The sequence below is a fragment of the Vollenhovia emeryi genome, unplaced genomic scaffold (assembly GCF_000949405.1).
Source record: "Vollenhovia emeryi isolate VEMERY1.0 unplaced genomic scaffold, V.emery_V1.0 DF939147.1, whole genome shotgun sequence".
Taxonomy (NCBI): Eukaryota; Metazoa; Arthropoda; class Insecta; order Hymenoptera; family Formicidae; genus Vollenhovia; species Vollenhovia emeryi.
Genome location: NW_011967219.1, coordinates 1631368 through 1647985, shown reverse-complemented (window position 1 = coordinate 1647985; position 16618 = coordinate 1631368). Strand labels below are relative to the sequence as shown.

Below are 16618 nucleotides of genomic sequence, written 5' to 3'. Positions count from 1 at the left end.
CTCTTTCAAAAATAGGAAATACGTATTTTTCCGTTTTCCGATCCACCCACAATTTCTCGGGATATTCAACCGTTCCGGAACTTTTAGACCACCCTGTATATTCTTGAATGGAAAGAAAACAGTATCGGATAGAAAATAACATATTTTTAAATCGAAAATTATAATGTTTAAAACGATTTTATTATCAAAACAATTAGAGGAAGTGTCCCCTATTGTGAGACAATAGGAAACTTTCCTCTGCTGATAAGGATCTGATAGGTGTCTGTTTAAAAATTTTTTATTTTTCAACTGATTCTTAAATTATGTTAAATTTTATAGTAATCCTGCATATTCAGTAACTTTACTGTCGCACCTCGTGACAACTCGATATCGGATCGTATCGGCTCGCCTATTACACTAATGCGGGATGATTTTTAATTACGAGAAAGCCTAAAGCGCGGTCGCCACGTCGCGGCAGCGAGTGGTCTAGTGCTTTAGCTATTATTCAAATTAACGTTGTCCTGATCGGGACCTGTTCATGTATTCTTATGAAATTCTGCGTATATAATTACTTTTTCCGACGAGGCATAATCAGATTACTTGATTAAACTTTACTTTTGACTGTGCTATCGTACCCCGATAGGGTCATAATAAGAACCTAATCAGGTTGACCATAAGAAGGCATGCCTTAGAAATACCTGGCCAGGTCTTTAAAATACATCAAGCCAATTTCTAGTCGGGATGTGATTGATAATTGCACGATATTGTTCTTATATGTTGGCCCCAGAGTACGCTAGTCTCGTTTTGTATATATTATTGTATATATTTATTGTAGAATTCTTGTACCAAGCAAATATTGTCGTCGAATGTACAAAAAATTAGTAAAATTTTTTATTTCGTTTCGTTTTTTATATAAAGTCGACCAGCGTAGTCTAGAGTTGGCTGCGCACTTTAATTCCGTAAGAGAGTTTTGCATTTCTATAAAGCAAATTAAAAGATTACTTGTACCAAAGAATGTCGATAAAACGGACGGCTTTAGGATCCCCTTAATTTGCAAAAGAAAGTAATGGGAAACGTAAACGCGGGAAATTTATTCGCCTGTGCCGCGGCGTCCAAGTCCCTCGGTCGGAACTCTCTCTCTCATTGTACGCCACGCACGGAGGTAGAAGCGGGCCTACGACTTTCCTCAATTTTGCATGGAAATTCAGCGAGATTTGCGTGACGCCGCCCGGAACGTGGTTTATTTTCGTTAACGTTTTATGAGAGAACACCGCGACGGACGCCGCGATTAACCTTGCCGAGCGGCTCTCCGTTTTCGAGCACTCGAATAATTCGATTACCATCCCCATACCCACCCGCTACCCCTCGCCGCGTTCTACCCTCGTCTCGCTTTTATTCACCGTCACTGTCACTGTCACCCGTCAGCTGTCCCGTCCTCCGCAACGATCGTCTGACGCGCGCGCGGACTCGCATCTACCGTGTATCCGTAGACATCTACCCTGTCGTGATGCTACCGTCTACCCGTCACGCCGTCTACCCGATCCACCCCCCCCCCTCCCCTCTGGGAGTAATTATTATTAATCACGTCAACTTTACGATTACGGACGTGCCCGTCCCGTCCTGCCGCGCACGCGCCCTTCGCGTTTTAAAATTTGCCGGGAGAAAGTTTGACAGTCGAAACACCTCTCACGCGGGTAGACGATCCACGAACGGCGATCGTTGCTTCCCCCAGGGGAGGGAGACACGAATATATAAACCGACGAATCGTTTTACCGGGCCGAAAGGTAAGAGCTGATGCGCGCGAGAGGATTTGCATAATAGATATTTCCAAAGAACGCACGATCGTCGATATCTCCGACTCCAGAGTCTTTAACAATTCGTTGCGTCTCGCACTTGGATCGTGATAAATTTTATCGCGAGCCCTGCCGCCTCCCCCGATCTTCGCACCCTCGGAAAGGATTTCTGTTACCGAGACGAAAAATATTCTTGACGCATTTATATTTCTCACAACCTCATTTAGTATGAAAATAAGACAATATTAAAATGAAATCAATAATTCTTATTCTTCTCTGTCGAATTAAAAGAAGATTGACTTATACTATATTGAGACAAGAGTAGCTTATATAAATGTCCCAATCACGTTTCTGTCGGCTGAAATCGACTTTTTTCTGTCGGCTGAAATCGAATTTTAGATCGGCATTGTTGGCGCTGTGAAAATTCGATGCGCAGGAAAATGTGCGAATGATATACTTAACCGTGCAGCGGGACAAATTATTAGCATATAGGGCTGTTTCGCCGAAACAGTCTGAATATCTAAAGTGCCCACGGCAGTACACGCGGCCGTGTCGTGACGATGGACGATTTGGCGTGCGATATTTTTAAACGTCGTCGCCGCCCTCACGTACGGCTGTAGCCTGAAGAGAGAGAGAGAGAAAGGGGGGGAGAGAGAGAGAGAGAGAGAGAGAGAGAGAGAGAGAGAGGAGGGAGGGAGGAAGAGAGAGAGAGAGAGAAAGAGAGAGAGAGAGAGAGAACGAAAGAATCGGCCGATAGCGGTGAAAAGTGCATCAGGGATGCGTCCCGGGTGGACGAGGAGGGGGACCATGGTGCGGTTGGCGCGAGATCGTTCCGTATCACAATTATTTCTTCGCTTTATTTATAGGCAGGGCCACGACACCGCGGTATCATCGTTGTTTTCCATGATTTCCACCCGTTTGAACGGCTCTCCTGTCTTATTTTCCCGCTTATTCCGACGCGCTTCTACGACGCGACCAGCCTTCCGTCGACAAAGCACGATCGCGGTTCCGCATTTAGCGACCATTACGTAGAAAGAGAGAAGGAGAACGAAACAGAGAGAGAGAGAGAGAGAGAGAGAGAGAGAAATATCTACGCTAGACTGATAGACATTAAACGAGCGATGGGTTGTACTTGGTGAAAAATTTCATCAGACATCCCCTTTTCGCAACAAACCCTTCGAACGAGATTTAATCATGAGAAGCGCGTGAAATAACGTTATCAAACGATCGACAGTGGTGCGACGTACCAGTATTTCCTACGTCGAATCGGTCATTCTTTCAAACTATTTATTCCATCCGCTTACGCATCGTTGCGCATCGTCACGCGGACTACGATCCCGTTGAACGACGAGACACGTCGATCTTACCGATCCCTCGGATCTCGAAGTTCGCGTCGCGCAGGCGAGAAAGTCTTTCTACGTTTGTTCTGCAACGTGTGTGCAATGCGAGTGACCTCCGTTCGCTAAAATCTAAATTTATCTCAAGCGCTGAAGCACGATGTACTTAATGCTTTGGCTTTATTGTCTTCACCCCGCGCGCTTCCTTCTTTTTGTCGTTTACCTTTCCCACCCCTGTCTACTGCCCGCGCCGCCGACTGTCACATTCACGGCGCGCATTTATTTGTGTCTGCCGCGAGATCACACCGGCTTGAAGAATCCGCGTCGCGTTTCGTCACGTGCGTTCGAAAACGCGCGCGTCTCGAGAAGTGACGGATAACCAAATTCGCCGGACACCGCGAGAGAAATTGTCAAACGTGGACACGCCGCGTGAACCTGGGAGCACACACTTTTGCATAAGTGCATAAGCGTTGTGCGCATAAAGAAATTTATTGGTCCATACGGAAATGAACCAATCAAATTCCTTATGCAAAAGTGTGTGCCCTGAGAAGCGGAGGAGATTACTTTTAACAAGTCGTAGTTATGTTTACGAGATCCTTGGATTTTTCCGAAGTGAAGCGATTGTTGTAACAGAAAAATCATGATTCCACAGAGCGATGTGAATTTCTCACTCTTGTATTCTTCCCCGATACATCTGACAACGGTAAGCTTCAGTCGCTCTCGCGCGACTCGTGATTTTTTGGCGTGAGGGGGGCGTTTTTTTTCCTGCCCGCGACTTTAAATATAGTCCGAAATCTCTCGCGCCAGACGGTCTGTAGCCTCGTCTGGACGAAAATAAGCCATCTTTCCCGTCCTAACGGTCTTTCTTTCCGTTTTTTCCGCCCGATGTCGACGTAGTGGCTCGTTACGGCGCCTCCCCCTTGTCCGACCTTCAAGCGCGAAGACGAGCAACAGGAAGGAACGAAGAGGGATCGGTGGACAGCGGTGTCGCGTGAGGATGCAAAAGTGGCGTCTCCGGCCTTGAGACAGAACCGAAAAATGCGATCCCTCGAATTGACCCTTGCGATCCGTAAATCTACGTCGCGCTACCCACGACAGATGCGATTTTGCTACGAAAAGGTCGGGGAAAGTGCACGTGTATCAAACGCGAGAATTACAACGGCGTTAAATCTCGCTAATTTATCACGCGACTTGGCGGCATTTCTACGTCCAATTGATTTAATCTCGCGACGGGGTCGTTTGCGCCCGGAGCGTTGAAAGGAACGGGTTTTCGCAAACGAGACGTCGGCCTAACACATCCAATCCGACTAAACAACCGGGGGCAGCGCCGAGAGGAGGGCTTTGCGCGTGTCTACACGAAAACGTCTGTGTACGCACACTCATCCGCTCGCCAGGAGCGTTGAACCCCGAAATTAATGTTGTAACGCAATGTCGTATCTACGTCCCGTCTCATCCCACCCCCTATGCCGTCTCGTTGCGCCTAAAGCCGCTCGATAACGTGCCCTCTAACTTCGACTTGGGAATACCTAATTGCACTAATGATCCTGCGAGCCCGTAGGGCGCGGGGGTGAACGACCCTTCGCGGATTTTGTCGCGTAAAGAACGCATTCGCGTTCGGTAGAGACGCAACGCGATGGAGACCCAATTACCGCCCACGTACGTCGGAGATCTCCAAATCTGATCTACGAGAGCTCACCTGTGGCGTCTCCGTATCCCGTATATTTTTCTGAAAAAGACCCCGAGGGCGCTTCAATGTCTTTCATCTCGAGTCAGAAGCGAGAGACGTTTTACCGTCGCGTGTCTCGAACTTCCGGAATCAGCCCGACGTCGATCGAGTTTCAACAATACTACGCTGTTTTCTCATTTAGTCCGAACACTGTCGGCCTGTACGCAAAAGCCACGTAATTTGTATGTTACACAAATGTTTTCACGAATCGGCAGTTCTAAGAGCGAAAGGTGCACCAAAAGGGCAGAATCGCTCCAGCATCCCCTTAAAGTGATTACCGGGAATCGCGAGTCGATAACAATTGTAATTCCTCGCGCGTACGTGGGGGAGGGGGGGGGAGGTCTGAGGGGGGCCGGCGCTACCTATCTGCAAAGCTACTTGTCGTTTGTTTCCGGTGGCGCGCTCGCTCGCAACACACCCCGTAAAACACGCTTCACCGTGGGATCACCTTCCGGGGGGCCCACCACCGGCCGGGCGAGACCGGACGTAAAAACTGCCGTCTCCGAGTAATCTGCATCGCGTGACGCAGGCGGCCCGCAATTGCGACTGCACTTCGACAGTATAACAGCGTAACTCGATAAAATTCGCATTTGGGTCACGCGTACTCGTTCCCTCTCTCTTTCTCTCTCTCTCTCTCTCTCCCCCCTCTCCCCGGCTCGTTTCTCTCCTTCGTCCCCTTGTCCGATTCCCGCTACTTCTTTCGCCTTTATTTCTCCCCCTCGAAAGGGCCTGCCTTATGCGCCTTGCGGCATCGCGTGCGTTTATGCGCGCGCGCCCCTTCTTACGGGGGACGGAGGGCTACTAGCGCGCCGGGGGACGAAAAAAAAAAGAATTAGAAACGCCTCTTCTTCTTGCACCTTGATTGTCTTCTCGGTCGAGGTAAATCTGTTGGATAACGAACGGGGGAAGTTCTCTCAGAGGGAAGTTGTAGGGATTTCAATTGCCGCCGCAGATCAGGGGGTGAATTCTGTATCTTGCAACATAGGGAAAATGGTAAAAGTGAGCGGCTTTGCCGCTTTTTAAGGGGACCGTTAGAAAGAGACAAGGCTACTTGCTTGTAGCACTTTCACTGTAGTGTGAAGCCAACGGTACACGATACTATTTTCCCTACTGGATTGCTTGCGAGAACCAATAAGGATGCAGAGTTTTAGATCAGGTGACGTAAGGCTAAATCCTGATTGGCTCTCGTAAGCAATCCAGTAGGAAAAATAGTACCGTGTGCCGTTAAGGCATAAGATACAGAATTGACCAGCAGAATGAGGCGTCGTGTGTCGCTGCATGGCAAATGCTTCTTTATTCAAAATTAAAAACGTTCTCAATAAAAATTAATCTCAGTATGAAAAAATCAAGAAAGACTAATTAAAGCGATCTGTTACGTTATCGTTTAAACTAATCGGTATCTACCACAACTGTCCAGAAAGTACTGCGGATTTGTATAGCAACACATTTAAGGGTTGCGCTGTAATTTTTGCTCGTTTTTCTAAAATTCAGTATATCGACGTATAAGCGAGGATCTTTTGCGATTCGAGTCACGTGTCCCAATTTCTTTTCGAAAATTGATGTAAGGCGATCAAGTGTGATCAAAAGTGCGATTTAGTTACATTTTAAATTACAACCCGATGACCACGTTGCATTATCTACAACACTGAATTCTAATAACAATATTTCTGGTATAGTTCCTGGTAATTAAATCCAATCTGATATTACATACGAGCGCTCATGCGACATATATCGGGCTTTACGTAACAGTAGTAGCCCTTAAATGCATTCACCGTGCGACGGTGATATTTATACTTTTAATACTCGCTTGCATAGAGTCAGGAACACGACCAAGTGGTTTTCTCTGCAAGAATTACTCATAGATCGTTCCTAGCGCTTCTCATCGATGTTGATTTATCGACTTTGACAAATCCATTAAATTCTCGTCGAAATCAATCATAAATTTTCGAAAAGCGAAACGTCGCGGAATAGAGGATCGCTTTGTCCAAACGAATTCCATACAAGACCATAATTTTTCTAAATTACAATTTTGCGAGTACAATTTTGTTGCAAATAAAAATGCACCTTGCTCCAATTATCGGGACAGCGCAACGATCATTCGTGGTTCCCGATGTTACGTCCGTCGGGATCCAAAAAGATACAAAATTATACACCAGGCCTAAGACTACCATCAAAGTTTTCTACTTCCGAGAAATTGGGATCCGCGCGATATCGATGTTGCGAGCGAGGAAGAACAAGGTGCGCGGCGAATGAGAACCGTCGAAGACACGGCGCCTGTCTGCGAGTATGCTGACCGCAGTGGCACTATCTGAGCTATCATTATTCATCGGATATGTATCTATTGCAGATTTGCTAATTTTGTCGGAACGGACTGATGCACAACGTAGAATGGCAGCCGGGGGGGAACGGAGGAGGTTGAATTCACGACTTGCGAAGCGAAGAAGAAGGAATGACAAGGAATAGTCGCGTCCTACAAGACAATAAATTCGATCCTATGTCAGATCCTTTGGATTCGTTTCCATTTGTTAAGATTTAATCAAAGAAACAGGATCCTCTAATTTCATGGTTAAGCAACGTCATTTCCATTATACATAGAGAAAAGTCTTCTATCACAGATAAGATAGCAGGTTTTCTCTCCTAATATTCAAATTCAATCACAAATCTTCTTTCGCAACGACTATACAATCTAACAGTGAATTTTTCACTAAACAAATTTAATTTGTTATTAAATTCACGGTGGGATCAATCGATAATGCCTATTAATTTACCAGAAACTCCGCTATCGCATAGTAGGATCCTGTCTCATAATAGGGGATTGTCCTCTATGTCAAGTGTTACAGAAATTACAAGCCATCGCGGTATATTTTGTTGTTTATTCCAGTATGTTAAAAGACCTGCAGAAACAGATTGCAAATTGAATAGAGCTAATCAAAAAGATTATAACATTTTCTCAGTTTTGGCCACAATATAAGTGCAAAGTGTTTACTGAAAACAAATATAGCTAGCAATGAAAAGATACAAAATAAAATATTGTGCGCCGAAAGGGAGATTACATTGTGTCAACATGACGCAGCAGTCAGTACAATTCGCGGAAACGTTCTGCGATAGCAGACATGTCTGGTAAAAGTATGCGAAGAGGAGAAATGTTTTTTTTTTTAATGTTTTAATTATCACCTACAGCGATGTATTCAGTAATTCTTAATTGCAGTAAGGGTCACGCTCCCGATTAATTGTCGAATTGCGAAGTGTTATACTCGAATATAGATAATAAGAATAGAAAATGACATCGATAAACCTGGCGTACTTATACACTAGCTGCGCTTACACTTGGCGCGAGACACTACCGTGTCTCGTGATAAGCGTTCTTTCGTGAACATATCGTTATACTGTACGATAATTACAATAAAAAGCTACAAGTTTGATTTCGAGTTCCACGTGGAGAGTTGATAGAGAAATCCAGCGTGTAAATATAATAAATTAGATACGCGCTATCTCTTTCATAATTATGCGACACACGCATGATGGAATCACTTTTTATAAACGACTTGCGACATTTATTACTCGTTAAAATAAAGAAAAAAACGTTAGAGGAGTCTACAACCGATGTTGTTTCACTTCAAATTAAGAATATCATCTTTCACGATTAATTTTTTGGGAGGTAATACGTCGATAATATATTACGTGTTAGAAATCATTAGTTTGTTTGTATAAAATATGAAGACAAAACTCCTTGCGCGACTCAGTCGTGCCGATTATGTCTTGAACAGCTCGGTAACAATTCGTGTAAAAACATTTCAATAAAATTTAATTCTGTAATCTTCTCCTTTATGGCGATCGTCTTCCCCTCTGTGAATTTCGAGTTGCCCCGCCGCTTTCAATAATCGTCGCTCCAGCTGGCTAGAGTAAATTGCCGTCCTAGAGTAGCTCCGGGCGCTAAGTCATGGACTAGGCTCCCAATATAATATGGTCCTAACCGCCGCCAGTCACCTACAGACAACTTTAACGCGATAATGGGCAATGGGCCTGACCTAGGCTGTGCACCGGCCGTGACCTTCGTTGCGGATGGAGGCCGGTTCGTCGTTCGCACACGTATGCATTTGCGAGTCTTGGTGATCTCTCGCGTCTAGGTATTCGACAGGCCTATACTTAATGTCCATACTTAATTCTAAGGAGCACTAGACGGAGATTGACGGGTCTCCATCTCGAATTTGCGAATTGATCTGCGATTCCTCTCTGCTCTCGTCTCGAGGATATTATGGAAAATATTTTAAAAACTATTTTTATTAAAATACTGAAAAATCATTCGGATTCTTTGTAATAAATTTTATTATAAAGACAACATTGTTGTCCGTTTGGAGAAGTCCAGGTTTGATCCTTTGTATGTTTCGCGTTTAATATATTGACACGTTTCCGCTCTTTACGGTTAAACAAACCGCGACAATGCTAACACATCTAGCGTGATCTGAGTTTCCTTACCCCCGCGTGCCTAGGTACACGAAATGTAACACTTCAATGTAATATCTCAAATTGGAGGTGGCAAGTCCTTTTTCTGAAAATAGATCCGTCACTGCTAATTATGACATTGAAATTTATCAACTTTATTTGCACAGGGCGACGTACGTGTCATTGAATTTTTATGCACTTAATTGGTCCCGTATCTTTAATTGGTATCGCATTGTTCAAATATGCGCCGCGGCGATACATGCGAGAAAAACATTTAAAAGGCAGTTAATCAATCGCGCCTGCAGCGACTGTCGGGCCAGCGTGCGCGCTATATTTCCTGCAGGAATAACTTTGGCCAGTGTCATCGGAGTGGTGCGGCGGTGACTACAAAGAGACGGAGCGAGTCTTTATTATAATGAATTTTTCAGACCCGCTACACGTTCTGCCGTATATAGAGTTTTAATGTCACAATTTGTTAATTGTGTAATAGATTTCAAGAAACTTGCGTGTTATACGCATTTAATAGAATTTAGAATATTTTTTTATATCACTGACTTTTTTGAATTTAGATAAAGATTTTTATCAGTCAAAGTTTTCCGTATTTCACGACTTTTAATAATAATATGGCAAATTATGATGATTGGATGTGAAAAGCAAATTTCTTTTAATTGAGCTCCGATCAAAAAGCTGCAAAAAATGTAAGCTAAAAATAATTGCCTCCACAATCAATGATAATGTTTCTCAGAAGAGAACTTAGAAGAAGCTTCTCAAACTGTTGCGAACTAACTCCTTAAACTGCCTTAAAGCGCTGATTTGCGTTGATCATCGGTGAGCAATGACTTATCATGCTTCGCTACATTTATAACGTACATATATACGTACATATGTCTGCGTGTACCCGCGTACTTACAATCTGATCATGCGACAAGAGGCAATCGAGAGATCGGCCGATCTCTCGAGGACATTGGGCAAAAAGCCACTGGTCGTTTCGCCAAAGAAGACATACATCAAGATACAGAGAAAACGACACGTGAAAAATCACGGAAAAATTGCGACAGAGGAGGCACAGAAGCGTAAGAAGAGTGTAGGGAGATCGAGAATGATCGAGGGATGAAGGAATAATTGAAAAGAACGGTATAATAGAAAGCAATAATGTAAAAAAAACTTCTTTCTTTTAATTATGCGTTTTTGAGAACGAGACGAGAAAGCGAATCACGTTGCAATGATAAGAAATTAATAATTAGTGGAAAAAATGCGTTAGGGATAGGAGCGAACGAAAAATAGTAAAGAAAAGAAAATTGAACAAGACAATGATAGACGAATGCATCGGATGGAATGCACATATATGTATAAAAATTGATACGCTGACGCATCATGTGTACAGTGGTGGTCAGAAAAGTTGTCCGAGGTTTTATGATAAATTTCGGAAATAGGCTATCATGCGAGAGTTTGTAGCTTTCGCTCCTGAATATGTGCAGTGACGCATTATTAGAGCAAAGGAATGATATGTACTAAAATCTATGCAATGATACTTACTGTAACTTTCTGCCCTTGGGAAAACGTACTTTAAATGAAATTAAAATTTTTTAATCCGTCAAATCTAAGAGTTTACTCTTAAAGAAGTTGTAAGTTTACTTAAGAAATGTTAGAATATCTTGCGTCAACGACGCCGTCCCAAAACCAGACGAAGATTTTCGCAAAGCGACGACGGAGATGAATACAGAAAGGCAAGAGCGAACATACGAGGTGGGAGAAAATTCGCATGTACGGATTTTCAAAAATTGTTCCCCGCAGCGGGGACCGAGATGATCGGACGGAGAGACAAGAGGTCGTCCCCGATAACCCGCGGCGAGTGCGATACCAGTTCGCCATTCTTTCTTTCGGCTCACTCTTTTGGCGCTATTTTCTATTCCAAATTCTATTCCAAGTACTTGAGACGACACCGACAGCGACCAAGACCTGGCGCTTTCGAGCGCAGGTCACGCGTGTTACGCACTGTACTCACGCACTGCTCGTTAAGAGCACCAGACATTATCAGAAGTACATGCACTTTTATTTTTCTTCCTTTTTTTTCATTAAATCGTTCCGGCTATTAATCTCACCGATATTGCTGAGCAGTGGGCGTAACTTTTGAACTTTTGTTATCTACGCAATGCTAAATATATGCACACTTATTTTCGACTGTTGCAAGACTGCGGCAAGATCAGTTTAGGAAGCAAATCGTACGGCGTCGATTGCCGTAATTTAGCATGTACAATGGAAGACGCGATGACTTATAAAGGGCTTGAAACGTATAGAATAGCGCGTAGAAGCTAGTTTCAAATGAATGCGATCTATAAACAGTACAATGACCACATTTTTTTTTTAGATGAGCAAATTAAATCAAATACTCTTCTTTCTTTACCTTCTTTACTTTTTAGCGGAATTTACTCTTTGATAAATACTTAATAAACAATTTTATTTTAATCATAAAACGTATTTCAAGAAACATTTTTGCAACTTATCTTTAGAAGCTTTTCACTTTTAATTTCAAAATACTGCGATTATCTTCACGCCTTGTAATAGAATCATCTATGTGACAGAAAAAAATAGAAGAAAAAATAATAATAAATTTTGTATCGCCATTTTAATTTCTTCGTAACAAAGTTGTCCAACCGATTCACTTCTCCGTGGCTTATCCTTTGCTTAAAAAGAAAAAAAAAGAGCAAGTAACGCCTTGTCATCGCTCGCGTACGAGCCTTCGACATTCGTAATTAGTAATCGGCCCGATGCGACGGCGATGTGCAATATAACGCTGCACAAACGTCGATCCCGAGTCTCACGTATCCCGATTGCAGCGCTGGAAAATAAAGCTATAATTGACGCGATATAGATAATAATAAGTCAACGCTTTATCGGAATGCGAAAGTGTCTGTAATCGCGCGATATGCGATAATCGCCCACAATGCGGCCGGTGCCGCGCCGGTGAACTCGCCGTCGTGCTCGGGGCATATTACGCCTATAAAAAATTCAGATTCGCCCAGAAAGAAAGCACGCCAGTCTCGCGGTTAGCGAGACCCACGATCGGTCTCCCTCGCCCCGATCCGAGTTCCTAAGCAGGTCGTTGATCTTATTTTGTTTCTTCCCCTTTCTCTTTTTTCTTTTTTCGTTTCTCTCTCTCTCTCTCTCTCTTTCTCTCCCCCCCTCTCTCTCTCTCTCTCTCTCTTTTTTCGCGAACACGGGGGCCTTAATAACAGGTTGCGGTTCTACCGCCACTATTACGTGCTTAGCGGCAAGTGGCTCGAAGACAGTTTCGCCCGAGGGACTCGTGCGGCGGCGGACCGTTTGGAGCTCCTTCTGCTCCTTAACAAGTGTATATTATGCACGGAGCGCATACAGGGTGTCCCCGAAAACGCGCGGTATCCTTGGCCTCCTTGGTCTACGATTGTCGTCTTTGGTTTCTAACTTTTGGCGCGCCTTGTGGAAGCAATCGGCGATAAATCGCGTAATAATAACCTGCCGATTGCATCCGATATTGCCACCGTGCGCCTTGCATCCTCGGATAATCACTCTCCCGCTCCTCTCATCCCGGCCAGCGATTCGTGACCGCGGGCACGTATCTTTTGGGCGAGCTTGCGCGGACACGGCGTCCAGGATTAATTGCTGAAATATTTATCCCCGCGTGGTTCGTGCGTAAGCGACGATAATCCTCCTCAATTCAATTCCGGCAGTTACCCAGCAGGGACCGAGAGATAGAGAAACCTCCGATCCGGGATCTACGGATTCCATACTCTTTGATAGAGGCAAGTCCCCCTATTATGAGATAGGCTCCTAATACGAGATAACGTGGTTTCCATTAAATTATAGGCCTCATCTGTTGATTCCACCATGAATTTATTGCCCTTGGGGTGAAATCTGTCTGGAAAATTCATTGTTGGATCGTGCAATCGTTGCGAGAGAAGATCTGCGATTGAAGTTGGGTGTTGAAAACCTGCTATCTCATATTAGAGGGCTTTCCTCTATGCAAGATAGGGAATATATTTCTGAAATTGATCGCTAAAGTTTAGAAGCTGTGCTCTGCCCATTGTAAAAATTCCAAGAAAAAGGTGAAACATTCGCTCATTCGTCAATTATATACAGATCTATGCGATTCTCCGAGATAAAAATATATATACGTGTCATATACTTTTTTAATTTAAGAGGACATAAGTAAAGGGGATACGCGTCTAACAGTTGGGCCATACGGTATCTATTCATCAGCGATAAATCGCGTAGAGTCAACAGCAACGGATGTCGGATGTGAGAGCCGGTTATATAATTGTTACTTCGACACTATTAAGTTACAAGATCCTCATCAGCGGCGATGATACGATGCAATTCAATGTATGTACAATGTTGCATGCAAAAGCGTGTATATACGCGAGTCACGCTGGACGGATCGCCGAGTCGCTGAGGTTAATTTATTTTGACGTTGCCAAGGAAAACATGATCGGTGTCATGTATGAAATATTACCGCTCGCGGTAATTAATTCTGCGCGAACCGTGGCGCCTGGCTGGCACGAGATCTTTGGGATAGCACTGCCTTTTACTAAGGCATGCACAACCAGTTTTTGCAATCGTGCATCAGACTAAACATCGCGCAAAAAGAAAAATCGCGACACGGCACACACGTTGCGTTTGATAATTGATTGCGAAAGATTTTCAATACCGCGCGCTCTGCACTGCGCGAGAGAATAATTAATTAAATACCATGCATAATGACGACTTCCTACGAATTTCAAAACTCGGGTGTTTTGACATTTGGTTTTGGAGTTTTTTTTCTTACTTGTACCTACTTCGTTAAAGTTTAAACTATGTGTATAATTAAGTTAGTATTTTTTATATTTTTTTTTTAAGATTAATGGACCGATGGAAACGTCGAGAATTGCCAATGAGACATCAACTGTTTAAAGAATATTAAAGTAAAGTTTACTTTCGAAAAGTTTAGGTCTTGAAATCTTTACTGAACTTGATAGAAAAATTAACTGTAGAGAATGAAATGCCCGCACCAGCTTACTCTCGTAGAGATAAACAAAAATTAATTAATAAGCATATAAAACTAAAAAATAAATGTGTAGAAAATCTCTTTAAATTTAATAAGAAAAAGTGTCCCAAGGAACCGTGACAATTTGTATCTCAGAAACGATAAACGTGGGAAAATGTAACATGGCAAAATGAAGTGACATCATATGAGCTGTATCTGCCCCGGTTCCTCGCCGTGAGACACCCTGTATGCAGGAGGAAGGAAACGGAAGAAGAGACTCACGGGGCTGCGCCAAGGCAAAGACACTCTCCGTCTTCGCGGCGTATTCGTCGACCTCCTCGTGGTGCGTGATACCGGGCTCGAGAGGCTGCGGCTGGTCGGCCTGCATCCCGTACATGTCCATCAGCTTCGAGATCGGCGGGATCCTCGGCAGAGCCCGGCCCGTCATGTTCGGCGCCTGCTTCAGGCCGAGCTTGTTCAGGATCTGCTCCTTGATCGCTTCTAAACTGAGCGCGCGAAGCTCCTCGTGCATCCTGCAGGCGTTGCAGGCGTTACCGGCCATCGCCAAGTGCCGGACGTGGGCTCTCTCGATGCCAGGCGCGTCGAAGGCACCGAGGAGGACCAGCGAGAGTAATAGCAGCGCCCTCGTGACCATCTTGTTCAAGGTCGCCCTTGGTCGGATCAAGCTCTACGATCGGCTTTCGTCGCGAAAGGAACGATCAGATGATCAATGGCATCGTCTTTTCCCGCCAGCCTCCTGTCTTTCCTCTAGACAAGAGTTTACAGTTTTTCTCAATTTCCCTTGGTACAACCGTTCCTATTAATTACCCTCTTTCGTTGTACAGCCTCCCTCGCGATTGTAGAAAACCTTCTCTTCTTTCTTCAGCGTTCCTCTATTCTGTCTCTCTTTCTCTCTCTCTCTCTCTCTCTCTCTCTCTCTCTCTCTCTCTCTCTCTCTTTCTCTCTCGTCTTCTACTTCTTTCCACAGAGCTTCGATCTCATCCGCGAAGAAAGTTTCTTTCTTCGTCGTTTATCTCGCAGCGCCAGCTTCTTCCTGAACTTACGCAACCATACGTTCTCCACTTCCAGTAGCCGCCCGGTCCCCTTATCGTGCTTTGAAGTCGGTATTCCGCCGGAACTAGGCGACCGGCCTCGATCACGATCGCGATCTGCACGATCCAGTTTCACTTTCTTCCTTCCTATGTCACGAATTTATTGAACGCCGTGGAAAACTCGAGCCTCCTCGATTACGCGGAGGATGCGATCAAATCGAGAAAGTGGGAGAGAAAAAGAGAGAGAGAGAGAGAGAGGGAGAGAGAGAGAGAGAGAGAGAGAGAGAGAGAGAGAGAGAAAGGAGGAGAGGGACAGAGGGCGAGAGAAAAAAAGAGAGAGGGAAAAATCGCCAGTATATTTTCTGAGCAGTCCGCTCCACTTTACGAGGTTCACCAAAACCGTTCTCACGCACACCAATCACAAGGCACTCGAGTGTCTCGGCGGGACTTGGTGCGAAGTGTCCTGGGACAATCACGCGACCGGCTGCATCCTCGTGACCTTCGGGCCTTTAGCGCCAATCTGCTGTCGCTCCGTGACGCGCGTGACCGCTCAGTGACAGATCCTGTTCCCTACGAAACGCGCTTCGAACGTCATGGCGCCAAATCCGAACTGGTCCTATCTCGACCTTCGCGGGCAGTATCTTCCCTCGTTCGTGCCGCGCGTGACTCCACGGCCTTTCTTCGCCTGTCTCCACTTCCGGTATTCTGACTCGGCTGACACCACCGGGTTGTTACTACTGCCGGTACCAGTCTCTCGCGCTTCACCCTCGTTCGAGGACGCCGATCGCCGAAAGTTGGATGGAGGATCCCGCGGGGAGCAATTGCGGAGGACGATCGTGCGTGATGGTGCGGGCAGCGGCTCAGATGACGGACTGGTAGAACCCCGATGGGTCTTAAGAGCTTGCCGGCCTGTCAAGCACTGAGACAGGAGGCGCGAATTCTCACCGCATATATGTCCGAGGTGGAGGCCTCCTCCTCTCTCTTCTTCTTCTTTCTTCTTCCCTCCCCCTTCTTTCTCTTTCTCTCTCTCCCTCTATCCTCTCCGCTATCTCGCCGTCTCCCTCCTTCGCGCGAACGCCGCGGCGTCTTTCTCCGTCTCGGTGTTCTCTCCCGTATAGTATCTTACGCACTCGCGTCGCAGGGGCCAAACGTATACCTACACCCGCCGCCAACGAGTCCCCCTGCGCGTTCCTCCTCCCTCGCTATTCCCCGCTCCCAACCCTTTCTGCCACCGCCGTCGTCGTCGCCGTCGCTGCTACCGCCGCCACCGCCGCCACCGCCGCCAC

The 16618-nt window shown here is 45.2% G+C and overlaps 1 protein-coding gene across 2 annotated transcripts in view; it reads right to left on the bottom strand.

Moving 5' to 3' along the window:
• LOC105566090 (growth/differentiation factor 11) overlaps positions 1-15622 on the bottom strand; it is a 25937-nt gene extending 10315 nt beyond the window's left edge. The window contains exons 1-2 of one of the 2 annotated variants that reach the window (XM_012019816.1): positions 15109-15622; positions 14563-15048 (exon numbers count right to left, since the gene is read on the bottom strand). In XM_012019816.1, the coding sequence (XP_011875206.1) occupies positions 14563-14935 (373 nt within the window). In that variant the 5' untranslated portion in view covers positions 14936-15048; positions 15109-15622. Of the gene's footprint in view, positions 1-14562 lie in introns of both variants that reach the window. The other variant, XM_012019815.1, reaches the window with a different exon arrangement.
• Positions 15623-16618: the final 996 nt, after the last annotated feature.